Source organism: Macrobrachium rosenbergii, chromosome 5, assembly GCF_040412425.1.
Source record: "Macrobrachium rosenbergii isolate ZJJX-2024 chromosome 5, ASM4041242v1, whole genome shotgun sequence".
NCBI lineage: Eukaryota > Metazoa > Arthropoda > Malacostraca > Decapoda > Palaemonidae > Macrobrachium > Macrobrachium rosenbergii.
In genome coordinates, this window is record NC_089745.1 from 36,014,661 (window position 1) to 36,028,609 (window position 13,949).

At 39.9% G+C, this 13,949-nt stretch overlaps 1 protein-coding gene across 4 annotated transcripts in view; it reads right to left on the bottom strand.

Moving 5' to 3' along the window:
- The window catches only part of Nemp (Nuclear envelope integral membrane protein), a 215,263-nt gene that overhangs the window by 62,814 nt on the left and 138,500 nt on the right, over positions 1 to 13,949 (bottom strand). For all 4 annotated transcript variants that reach the window (XM_067103981.1, XM_067103983.1, XM_067103982.1 and 1 more), the window contains 3 exons: positions 11,432 to 11,509; positions 11,166 to 11,287; positions 5,552 to 5,750 (listed from right to left, as the gene is read on the bottom strand). In XM_067103981.1, the coding sequence (XP_066960082.1) occupies positions 5,552 to 5,750; positions 11,166 to 11,287; positions 11,432 to 11,509 (399 nt within the window). The remainder of the gene's footprint in view (positions 1 to 5,551; positions 5,751 to 11,165; positions 11,288 to 11,431; positions 11,510 to 13,949) is intronic.

Here is a 13,949-nt window from a genome sequence, read left to right on the forward strand (position 1 = left end):
TACTAGCAATTTTCGGGAAGATGGAAAAATGTACCGCTAAGTGCTGAGCGGTAGCCAGCAATAGCCGCAAATGGAAGAATCTTGACTTTCCGAAAGAATAAGAGAAAACCAGCTATTTTGGTTATGGCAGGCCTAAAAATGGAATGCCCTTCCTTACGACACAGACTTCCCCGTGTCAAGCTGACCTGGTAAAGCTTACGGGTTGACTTCTCAAGCTGAAAGAAACACTGTCTAGGTATAGCTTTAGTGTTTGGACTGTCTAGCTGTTCGCTCAGCAGTCGCCCGCAACTAGGTTCATCACGCATGAGTTTGGATGATAAAGGTGAAAATGCGGTTGTCTAAAAGATCTTCCGCATGAGGAGGAACATCGGAACTTCCGTAAGGAGCATTAGGAATTCCGGAACCGAGGGCGTTAGGGCCAGCAAGGAGCTAGAGTCATAGACGTCTTGACACTACCGCAATTCCTGATTACCTGATGAATGAGACCGAATGGCGGAAAGCATACATCTCTAAGTTCTGATGATCTTGTTCCCCCCGAGTTCTCAGATACGACACGGCAGTTACGATGTCACAAAGCAGACACACTACTGTGTTGTGCACTAGGACTGAGAAACACCTGAGGGCTTCCTTTACAGCCGAGGTTCCCGAAGGTTATGACTCCTCTCATTCCCGATCCCTCCAAAGGCCCGAAGCCTGGGTTCCTCCAAGGTTGCTCTCCAACCTTGATATGAGGCATCTGAGTACAGATGAACGTCGGGAAGAGGGGAGACTATAGACCTTCCGGATGTCAGATGCGCTTCTTCTGACTATCACAGACGATCCAACAAGCGAGAATCATTCCAGATTATACCTGCATTCTCGATGTGGAAGTCCCAGTGATTCCTGAGACATACCTGAAGAGAAAGCATGCAGAGGGTCGAATTAAGAGGCTTCTTCAAGTGGGTACCAGCTGTTCCCTGTTAGACAGGAACCCTCTACTTCAACATTTTGTACCCTCAACGATGCATAATTGCCAACACTGGAGACATGAGTTAGTTAGAAGCAACAAGTTCGTTATGCTGGCCACATCCCTTGAACCCAGAGCAGCCACACTAATCATAGCTTGCTGTGATGCTACTGCTGATGATGGCTACACGAAATTGACCATGGAGGAGATATCCTCCTCCCTAAAAGACTGTTGCAGAGCGCAAAAGGTGCCCTCAACAGAACCCTCTCCGAATGTCCGGAAGTGAGGCGGAAGCTTTAAAAGAAGTCCCTCCTCTTCTGCCAAAGAACGCTGTACCGTCAGGCAACATGTTAACCTGGTATGCCAGCCCTACTGACACCAAAGTGATGAGTTGTCAGAAAGTACCGGACCGGAGGGAGTACATCCATCTTGTTTGAGAAAATCCTATCAATCCAGACACATCCACATAGAGTGGGACAAGGCCTCCGAATGGATGCAAAGGTGTCCTCCAAGATACAAGCCTTCATGGATGGAACTGAGACCAAACAATTGACGATGGAACCCGAGAGAGAAGAGCCTTAACAGATACGTTGAGAGGAACCCTGACACACGCAGAAGGGTTAACCGCTACCTTGTTAAAACCCCTCCTGAATATGAAGTAAGGTTGAATCCTGCTTACTCGACCCTATCTAAGCCACTAACCTACCGCTGCCTCCCTCAATGCCTGCCCGACAAGGCCAAAGCAGACCAGATTCTTTGATGATTGAGCAACTACCGGTTCTGTCGCATATAGTGACTCGAACATCATTTGATTCAGTAGTGTAGGCTCCTCCAGAACCTTGGATTGAGGATAAGAGAGGATGAAGTCTACCATCCGCTTATACTCATTCTCATTAGCTGAAGGAGAACTAATATCCGATACTGGATCCTCTTCTTCAAATGAACAATCCTTGTCGGACTGGTCCGACTGAACTGGAGGATTGTCGGACTGGTACGACCGAGCTGGGGGATTCTTGGACTGGTCTGACCAAGCCGGAGGATTGTCGGACTGGTCCGACCGAGCTGGAGGATTGTCGGATTGGTCCGACCGAGCCGGAGGATTGTTGGACTGGTCCGACCGAGCCGGAACAGGAAAGAGGCAGGCCGACCCCTAGCAAACGCCAAACTTGAAAACCTGGAACTTGCTACACCTGGGTGTGTGAGACGGACACCTGACGTATCAATCGCGAACATACTGGAGGCACCAAAGTAGGTTGCGCAAACCCCGCACCACCCAACAGGGATGATGCAACACCTGGGCTGGCCACACCTGGGCGGACCACGCCCACTCCTCAGAGCGAAGAGGCCGCAACACCCGTACCACTCAAATCTGGATGTATCAAAACTGCATGAGAATGGGAATCCAGAACTGAAGACCCGGAATCAACCCGAACCAACATGGATGACCTAGACGAAGGGACAGAGAAAACCTGCCGGAAAGTTGAGAAAGAAGCAGCCGAAGGAGGGAAGAAGGAAGAAGCCACACTCGGAGTAACCACCGGAGCGCCCAACGCCAACGTTGGACAGATGGAGAAGGTCCCAACCAGACCGAACTCAAAGGAGTATCGAAAGGGAAGTTATGAGGTACCGAACCGAAGGTAACAGAAGAAGGTAAATTACCAACTATCCTGGAGAATGGAATGGAAAGGCTGCGGAAACTATCGGTGCTGATACACTGAATGCAGGCAAATCGCTGACTGCTGTAGCATCCGCAAGAATCGCGGAGGATACATTACAGTTAGGAACCCGTAAAGAATGAAATAAGGAGTTGGTGACGCCTCCGCAAACACCAGAAGCAACTAGACCGGATGCCTGAGAAACTACAGGATTCGCAAAAGGTGATAAAGACGACGGATCCGTAAAAAGTACTCCTTCCCTTAACCCCGAAGAGAGGGAGGGAGCCGCTGAAGCTCTAATATACAGGGTTGAAGCAAGAAAGCCTTGCTCTGCCGAGTTAAAAGCCAAGAAAACAGGATGAGCAACAAAGACCCCAAAGAGCCCTCCGAAGAGCGGACCAAAAAGAAGATTGAGAAGGGCAATGGAAGAAGGCTTAGAAGAAAATGGGGAAAAACGGGAAAATTCTGTAGCGGCCGAAGAGGCCACAGATTTCAAAGAAAATAGACTGGTTCTGTCCCCCCCCCACCCCTGATAATCTTGATAGACATTATCAAATCAGAAAATTCTTTAAGACACGATCATGAATATTGGAAAAACTCGATCGCCAGAATTACCACCATCGCAAGACAAAAGAAATTTTAAACCCCCAAAGAAAAAGGAACCTTCAAAGAAGGAGTATTCAAGGAAAAACAAAAATTCAGAACCAGATACATCAGAAACCAAATCTGAACGACCCTCCACGGATCTGGACACCTTTGTTGCACAGGGCACGAAGCAGGAAATAAAACCGACAATTGATCTAAATGACAGACCTATACATTAGCGACCCCAACCAAACCTGGACCCAAAGAAGACCACGTTCAACTTTTCCTGAATACTTCCTAAATTAGAATTCCTACCCTTCTGAGTGATTCCTAATTCTAAATCCACCTCAGAACTAACGCTTTTAGAGGGAAGGGGGAAATCTGCTGCCAACACTGCCTGCTCCGTGCCGGGGGGGCCGGCAGATCCTACCCGAGGTTTGCGGTTCTCCATGACCCCTGGCACCCGTTAGGGCTGGTTCTGGAACAGGCAGGGGGGCTGAAAAAGAACGATTAGTATCTACACCACTATTACTACTATCCTTATCTTCCGTTAATTTAGTCATAAAGCTAGAAAATAGACTAGACATACTTAGCTAGTAACTTGCCCACAACTTCTTGAATAATTATTCCATCTGATCTACCTACCAAGACTCGCTGCCTATTTGACTGATTCTACACTGCACCTTCCTACATAAAATACAAACAGAATGTCGATTGTGTTTGAGGGTACTCATCCTACGCTTGCAGGACATGTAGGGCCCATGAGCGTCAGCATCTCCAGCAGAAGAAGGCTCTGTCGTCGAAGATGTAAACAAAGTGGAAGCATCGGCACTAGCAGACGGCGACGTCTTCTTGTTTGACTTATCCAAACGAGTCTAAAGTACCGATCCCAAAGTTAAAATCGGGAGAGAAGTTCCAAATCCTATCAATAAAGTATCCATCCAGGAGAAAATGCGTTGAAAACAGTCCAAATCGTGATCTGATGTCCAAATTCTTAAATGGGGGTCGGGCTAAATGACCAAAAGTTTGCCTGATGTGGGACACACTCACACAACATGGCGAACAAAAAGCAATTGGGGATCTTGGCCTCACTTGGCGGGGACTTGCAGCAGTGTTGCCAACGGTACTTCAGGTAACTCATTTGACAAGATTTTCCTGTAAGCGTTGGTAACGCTGACAGTTAATTACCCACTTAGTGGGTAAAAGCTATGGGGATGTAGTTCGGGCTGGTAGGTGACCAGGGCTAATTCAGGTGTTCAGGGAGTGTATTGCAATACAAAAGTTGTAGGCTACCAGTATATACTTCACCCAAAGAAGAATCTCAAAAGGAAAAGCGACAAAAGCCAAAATTTAAGCCAACTGCTCACAACTGAACCACTGTCGGAGCTGGCAGAAAAACAACTGAATCAAGCTGTTGAAGTCACTCCTCTCGTACCCCAAAAGTGGGCGGGGACTAGTCACCTACACCGATACTAGCACTACCGCGAATTTCAAAATTTTTAAGCTGCTGGTGAGTGAAACTATAAGCAATGTAATTACTTGGTAAGTTACATTTATAAAAATGGACAGTACTAAAGGTTCTTTGCAGAGATCCTTTGACCTCTGTCAGTAATGCTTTCTGCCTATCACTTTTCATCAACTCCCTTTAATCTCTTCCTATTTATCTCTACAGCCTCTTTAACTTTACAGTACCCTAATATGCAGTTCCCATTCAAGAAAAAATCCTTGAAGTCAGTCTTCAAGTCTTGAATTGTGACTCAGTCTCTAATCAGAGCTATCAAAGTGAATTAAGTATTACTGTACTGGTTATGGTTTTCATGCAACTTATGCTATCTAACATATTTCTGTTCAGCAACTCCAAAGGTCCCTCTCTGGCACTCTGTCTCTGTGAAATTCATTCTTGAGTACTGTCTACCTAATCAAATATTTTGCATTGATATAATCTTTTCACGAAGTTGGAGTAATGCAAAAGGGGTTTTCCAACTTTTTTCTTATCTCCTTGTATTTCTCAATACAACTTACTGTATTCTGGAGTTTGACCCTAACCCACTCTTTTGAGGTGCCTTTTGCAATGGAGTCTTTTCATAGATGGGTATACATTGAATCAGTTTTTGCCCTATTTAGGACTGCCAAATGGAATGCACAGGTGACCCATCCTTCCAAACTTTGCATCCCCATTCAGTAACCAGGGTCTAATATCCCACCAGTAACCTGTCTCATTTCTGAAATGTCTACTTTGCCTAATCTGGCTTATAGGAGAAAAGGAAAATTTCGTAGTGTTAAAGCACAACCATATGACTAACCTTGGGTGTCTGCAAACCATGTAACTAGTCACAAGTTTAGCAACAAAACCATCAATACTTACATCGTACCCGTAGACTGATCGTGAAATCTTGATTAGTTTCTATTCCCACACAAGATGGCTTATACAGGTCTACTTTAAATGTCTTTGATCGCCAAGGATAAAAGCTAAGCCAGAAGCCAGCCTTTTGTTCTTCTCTGATTACAGTAGAATTTGGACCTTCATAATGAAAGAAATTGTCTTTTTCTATATGAAGATTAAACTGGAAGAGACAAAAAATGGTACTTAATTAATTTATTTTCATATAATGCAAACACTATTTTATAAATATCCCACCTTGCTAAAAGTAAAGCACTAACATTAAGTAGTAAAAATAATCAATCTGGGTTCAGTTTCTGCACCAAACTTGTGAAAGAGGAAACATACTTTTATCTAAAGCATGAACTTATGCAATGAATCACTTCACTTTCCATAATAGCCTACATTTATGAAAAGCAAAAAAAGCCTAGAACATGCATACATATAGCATTAAAAACAATTCTGAGGTACTGTAATAGATACAAAAACTACCATAAATTATATTCCAGATATTCTGCATTAAAAGACAGTGGTGTACAGTACTGTTTTTTAATAGCCAGTCCTGATTACACTATTTGATAATAACCATAAAAACAATAATAATAATAATCATAAAAACAATAATAATAATAATAATAATAATAATAATAATAATGTAGTTTAATACAACTGGGACAAGAAATTATAAAAACTGAGGAAAAACTGATAAACAGGATAATCCAAATCACGACCAATATTTTTGTGAAATTCTTGGATAAAATATGATGGTACTTAACTAGGAAAATCATCATCAGGTACTGTAGTTTAACTAGACCAGTGAGTCATAAATACTTTCAGGCAATCATGGGATGGACCCAAAAGAAAAAAACCAAAGTGGACAGCTAAGAAGAAGAGACAAAAGGGAATATTCAGAAAACATAATGCAGAAAGCAATGAAGTTGTGGGTGCAAAGGATGCCACATGGAATCTTTAGAACACTTGAAGCATGTATCATGTCAAAATGTTGCACATCAATATGTCATGGACAAAAATGTTGCCCATTAATATGTCGTCAGTCAAAATGTCGCGAGCCAAAACGTCGTCAGTGTTTGTATGGTGAAGCACCCCCGCAATTCGTCAGAGTTCATACCAAGAGTCTCCATCCACCCAGGCCCACAAGGAGGAATGCGGCAGGATTTCCTGGGCAAATATTTTTTATATGTCATATCCTTCCAACTTTCAATATTTGATATCACATCCTTCATTCGTTTTTCTATCAAGTATTTTCAGAATATCGCAAAATTATATAATACAAAATCAATCGTCCCATACTGTTTGGTCAAGTAAACACAAACTCGTTTTCTAGTGATAGCTCTAGCTATCACCGCTCTGAGTCAAACGCCGTAATTATGAGCCAGGCCTCACAAGTAATCCATCAGAACCAGTTTGCATCATCATTCACAATTCTCTGGATTCTCTCACTGCTATTACAGTACAGTATCACCTACGGCCTTGAGGTGGCTGTTGCCCTGCAATAAATTGCTTGATTTTCAATTCATTCCAGCCTTGTTCCTTTCGCAAGCATCATATAAACTTGAAAATATGTAGAGAAGACTAAAATGATCTATTATTTCTTGCCCATTGCTTCCCTGTTTGCTTGGCTATTATGCCATTACTCATTGTCAGTGATGACATTATTACATACGACATTTGACACGCGACATTCTGACTGTGGCGACATTTTAACAGTGACGACATACTGACGTGGCATTTTGTCACACAACATTTTGACAGGCGGCATTTTTGTCCACGACATTTTGACATGAAATCCTTGAAGCAGTACTCCCAAAGAGGGTGCTCCCCATCTCCCACCAACAACTCATCATTTTCCACTAGCACAGCACTGAGCAAAGCAGTCTGTAATCAATCTGAAGAGTAAGAAAAAAAGCAATATACAGTACAGTATATGTGTGCAGTGGCATCTCAACTTAACAAACCTCAACTAACTGGATGGATATCAGTCCAGCAAAAAAATACTTCACAGTTTTGTGTTTTTGCTCTTGCAAGTCATGTATGTGTGGTTATGTTTTCTGTGTTACAATTTACAACCAGAGTGTACAATACAGTTACATTATGTACTGTAATTGCTGATTGAATTGACCTTTAAAAATAATTGTTTAAAAGTGATGATGTCACTCTTCATTCATATGACAGTCACATGCTCAGAAATTTTGAGCTGTTTGGTTCAGTAAAGTGTAATTCCATGCACGTGTACTGTACCTGCATTTCAGAATAGGCAATCACACTACAGTACTGCAAATCATTGACGACCATACAAAAACAGTTCCTTATGTGAATTTTTTTATGTGATTGGCCCATGCTTCTTTCTTTTAGTGTATCAACATTACTCTGAAATTCTAAAACCTGTGGTAAAAGGAAGTGTGACTGACTTAGCCTACTACCTCCACACCTCATGTGTTTGAAACAATGCTGTTTACTCCATTACACACCAATGGAATTTGGTGATTTTGGCAAAGAATAAAATGTTCTGATTCACCACAAACCCAATGAGGCCTCACTATGCTGTAAGTCACCTTCAAGGTACGATTACACATTATCTAGTATAGTTCAGTATTTGGATGGACATGTACTATCTTTAATGCACTGTTGCATATATTTTGTTGTCTTCAAGGTAAGATTTTTTGCTGTATTTAATTATTTTTCAAGTTTGTGTATGTGTGTGTCTACAATGCATGTATACAATGCTTAGTACAATATTTTATTGACATTAATTCAATTTAATAATTTCGTGTTACATACATATACTTTTCAGTCTGTATATAGTGTGTGTATGTGTGACTTCCCGTGAAAGTACAATATGTAGTCTACAAAATATTAATTATTTATGGTAGATGGCAACTGATGCACTGATCTCTTCTGTGTTAAGAAACATCTACCAGGTTGGGTGGGATCATGAGCAATTCAAGATTTGGTACAAAGGTACAGTAATAGCATTCACTTATCATCATGCCTGTTCCAGGATCGGCCTTTGAAGAGATTAAAAACATACTCCACATCCTTCGATAAATATGAAAGTAGACAGCTGATAGTGAAAGAGGACTAATTGGTGTCCTTGGGGTCCCAAGAAAAGAAGCAAAGGAATCAGGTGAATGACAATGATTTATTGTATCTGCTTGGCTATCTCTGCTTTGTACAGTGAAGTACTGTTTACATTAGCTGCAACACAGACTACCATCTGTGTAAATGATAAAACTTTTATTGCAATCCTTAAGTACAGGATCTTGCTGCTTGCTCAATTATTTCTTTGCATTCTGAGCATACAATTCAGGTTTATAAACATCTTAAAATAAGTTGGATAGACCTACTTTCTCATCAAATTTTTACAGTAAAGATTAGCTCTTTATCTTCCACTGAGAGAAGAAAAGTGACTATAGGTCCATGCTTGTATATGGCAAGTCTGGTGTATATTAACCCCTTACTAGACTAACCCGAGATACCCTGTGACCAGTGTTCTAAAAATTTTGGACTTACCACGAGACATCTCATAAAAAAGAAATGTTAATATAAGACTAATACAAGATGTCTCGTGATCCACAGTGTTGTTTTAAGACTTCTTCGAGATGTCTCGTGCTATATCATGCGTTTGGCAGTGATACTTGTTGCTGGAAGTCGTGAGTTATCGAGAAAGACTTTTTTGTAGCACTGTAACGTCATCCTAGTCATTTGTTTCTTTTATTTCTTTTTGCTTCTTTTCACCTGTTTTTAGGTAAGTTTGGTTGTTTTATTTGTCATCTTAGACTGTTTATATGTTAATTATTGATTTATTACACTGATGTTTGTATTTTGTTAGCTAATCCCTTGACTATTTTGTGATATGTCGAGTATAATTTTTTTTTTTTTTAATGCCAAGTACACACCATTTCTAGCTCTCCAGTGGTGACTTTGAGAATATGTTTGTTTTGTTTCTTCTTTTCGACTGTTTTTAAGCAAGTCTGGTTGTTTTATTTGTCATTTTATACAAAATTACCAAAACTAAGCATGCGAGATATCTTGTGGTAGACCAAAATAGGTATAATTAGTACAACAACTCGTTAATGACCATAAAAAGGTCTCAAATTGAGTTTCTAAAAATCACTATTTCACATAAAATAATCATAATTTTATGTTGAAATTAAGAAGTATGGTGTCTAAACAACTTACATTTTCAATTAATTAAATAAAATAATTAGAATTTTTTTGACACATTACGTTAAAAAATAGGTCCTTTAAGGGATTAACAAGAATCTGTATTTCAAAACCATTGTCTGAAACATTTGGCAAGCTTCCCTGACATCAAAGAAGATGCAACTAGGTTTACTCAAAGCAGAAAGAGCAGGTATAATCTTGAGGTGGATGGTCTTCTACCACAGATAGATAAGAGAGAGGTGGATGGTCTTCTACCAAAGACAGATAAGAGAGAAAAAAACAATAAGTCTGAAGATGTCTCAGTAAGAGAAACTGAATAATGCAAGGGCCTACAAAGTTGAAGTTCACCAAATTATATGCACACTACATATCTCTTATGGAAACAGGAAGTTTTGAAAATACATGAAACATCGATCTACCATCCACAGCTCTTCAGCATCTCAGTTGTTTAAAGTTCGACACTGAAGCAACAATACAACTTTTTAACAGATGATGACCACATCATATTTCTTCAGTACAATTTTCTTCTAATTTTGTCAGTCACTAATGGCTCTGGTTACATATGTAATAACAGACAAGGCTGAACTGCTGAGAAAGTTGGTGATGCAGCCTCTTAGACATGTTTATTTTGAAGCTGTTACAAATTTTGTCCATATGTAACACTCATCAATATCATTAAGTGCTGATTTACTTATCAAAATCTGTTGCTTTAATTTAGGTCCAAATTTTTTTTTTTTTTTTTTTGCCATGAGTGCTTTTGTATATTTTCAAACTGAATTTGTTGGTATTCAATCAAAATCCTACAGTAATACAGGTTGCTATAAATACAGGATTTCCTTTAGTGTACTTGTAATTTTTCTGTATGTTACACCTTTTGAAGCAAGAATACCCATCTATAACATTAAATTACTACTTCATTAAACTTCAGGCCCATCAGTAAGAACAGTACTGAGTTTTATTCCTACTAATCTACATTCACATTGATTTTGCAATACATGAATTCAACTGTACAGTATAAAATTTTTGCATTTATCTGAATTTCACCACTTATGTAGGCCTGGGCTTTTTTTATACACTGTATGTTAAGACTAATTTAAGGGCACAGTCTGCCCTCATCCCCAATCAAAGCAGACTGGCAATCTACTGGTCCAATGAAGTTCAGCTAAAGGGCCCAGTATTCTACAATATCCTCTTAATGCAGTGATTAACCTCCTCTTGTGCACCAGAAATACCCAATGCCCATACATGTCGTAGCATCCTACAGTTTCTGTTTTCTAAGTTATAAATTTTAAAATAACCACATGACCAAGCTGACATTATGATGTCCACAGTATAGTATAGTATCACACATGGTCCACAAAAAAAAAAATAATTCTGGATTAAGACATGCTTTTCTCATCCCTCATAACCTTACCTGAACTGTCTTGAATAAAGTTGCCACAGTTTTCGGCTCTCCATTGTAGCAAAAAATATGCAATTTCTTCTGGCCATTTGCCCTAAAGAACTTATCTCTCCCTGCCTGCATCTCATAATAATCTGAAAGCAACCTGGATATCAGTACTGACTCCTTTATTTCCACAAACAAAAACAAACAAAAATTATCTACACAATGTGAAACCTGAAATACAATACCACACAAGGTTTGAAACAGTGTTATACAGTCATAACTACTGGACTTACCTTTGCCATTCGTTGAAGCAGAATGTTCAGCCTTTTGGGACTTTACTTTGTTCTCTTGTGCAATACCTTCTGTGATATCTGAAAAAGGTAATTGCAGACATAACTTTCCATGAAATAGCCTAGAGATAAAATATTAATACAGTTGGCTATTAGTTTTATCTGGTTGAACAATGATGCTAAAATGCATAATTACTCTTCTTACAACCTCAATGTTGAAATCCCAACGTTTACAGCCTCAACTTAAGATGGAAAATTTAGTATAGAGGCCAACTCTATCAAGAATAACAATATCTATAACATTTCATATGAATACCCACTACGTAACCAATAACTAGGCTGTGTATCAATCTTAGCATCAATTTGGGTTATACAGGCATTTCATAATGAAAGCAAAAAACACATCAGATGAGTAGACTATTCACGTAGTTACCTATGCCTTGGTAATGAATTTATTTATCATCCATTTGCCATCTAAGCTGGGCTAGATTAGCCAACTCCACAGGCAGATACCACTTACATGTTCCTTGCATGGCAAACTAAAAGGTACTAAAACTGCATTGATTTCTGTCTGTCCTCCAACTTAGCTATCAACCTACATTAGCTTTCACTTGCTCAGACTTTCACCCCTCATTTAAGAACAAATTCTTTGGCCAAACCTTACATTGGTAAGAAATGTGAATTTGTGGTCTCAATATGTACACAAATCTATGATAATAACAGACTATAACTTAAAAATGTTGGGGTAGAGGTATAAGAAACTCATTTCTCACCAAGACCATCTCAAATAGCATCATAAATCTTCTACACCACAGCTTGGCACTTCCAACATCTTCCAGTATCTACGATATTCTCAATCTTACGATAAAACTGCACATGGGCAGTCTCTTTTCCTCAATGCTTTCTCCGGCCACTTACTAACCTGTCTTGCAAGATAGCTTCATAACATTTTCAGATAAGCAAATATTTAATTCTCCTTAGACTTAAATTTGCACATTATCACATGCTTAAATGTTCTTGTGTCCCACTACCAAAGGCAGCATACAGACATTGCTCAGGCCTTTATTTCATATAAAACAATTAGAAACCTATGAAAAGAGGAATGGTCTTCATTAGTATTTACTAGCTATATATAAAACAAAAATTTGTCTTTTTTATGTATATTATTATTATTATTAAAACAATTTAACCAGACCCCTGAGCTGTCTCTCAGCTCTCATAGGGCTGGCCCGAAGGATTTGGATGAAATGACAGGTATAGGCTAGAAGCCTAGCACTGGGACCAAATAGGTAATTCAGTATGGTGATGAATGAATGAAAATGAAATTAAAAACTGCACAAAGGCACATGCCCTCATACTGGAACACACTCACAATAAAAAGAAAAAGCAAAGATGATTAGAGAGGGAAACTCCTCTCACTACGAGGGGAACTGCCCTACACAGCGAAAGGAGGTACCCAAGAAAAGGTCGCCTGACCCCCACAACTGTCTTCACCCGACAAGCGAGTAAAGAGGGCGAAGGAGAGAGATCTCTACCGAAGGAAAGATAAGGAAGAACCTACGGGGAGAGAAAAGGACGGAGGGGAGGCCACCAAGGGCGCTGTGAAAGTGTACCTTACAGACGATGCCTGCAACCTCCCACCCGCCCCACAATTCTCTAGGCGCAGGAGGCAAAAACGACACTTGGCACAAGTAGGAAGGAAGTAGCCATGCCCTTGTACATGTAAGGCAGGAGCCCAAGAAGGGAAGTGAACTCTTACATCCCAATCAATGTAGGGGAGCGAAGATATTACGTCCCAATCTAATATTTCTGATTGTACAGGGGAATGCCTTCAGTATTTAAATAAAGGGCTACTGGAAGAGAAGCATTACCACTTGGTTACGCTCCTTAAATACGCCCTTGGCCGTCAAACCCAAGACACAGCGCTGGGGAACGATGGCTAAGCAAGGTTATCACAAAACTTGGGTTTGTATTAATAAATATCAAACGCACATAGTATAACAGAAAAATACATTAAGATCCCACTGGGATAATAAGAGCTTAACGACAGTCAGGCGGAGAGATCCGACACCACACCTGCAATGCATGAAGGCCGAAAGAAAACTGGAATGTTTACATCCTGGAAGGTGGGTATTCCCGCCTACCTGGCGGTAGTTACTGCCTAACCACCTTGCTCAAGAGTTTAACAGCTGTTTCCAACCTACGCTGAAAGTGATTCCTAATGCAAAGAACCGATGGTTTGTATATCGTGTCAGAACAATTTGTATTTTCTGAGGTAGCTCTTGACCTTCAAATCTCATTTTTGCAATTTTTAATATTTGTTTATTCATCTGTTTACTTGGCAGATCATATAGTTCACAGTCCTGTACTTCTGGGTATCTCTTTTTAAGTGAGTCTAATACTATTTTCTTTTCAACTGGCTCGTTATTATTTTCAGGAAGTACAATGGTACGCTGAATACTATTCACAGTATCATGTTTTTTTAATTTTTATATTTATGTAACCTATAGTTTTTATTGAT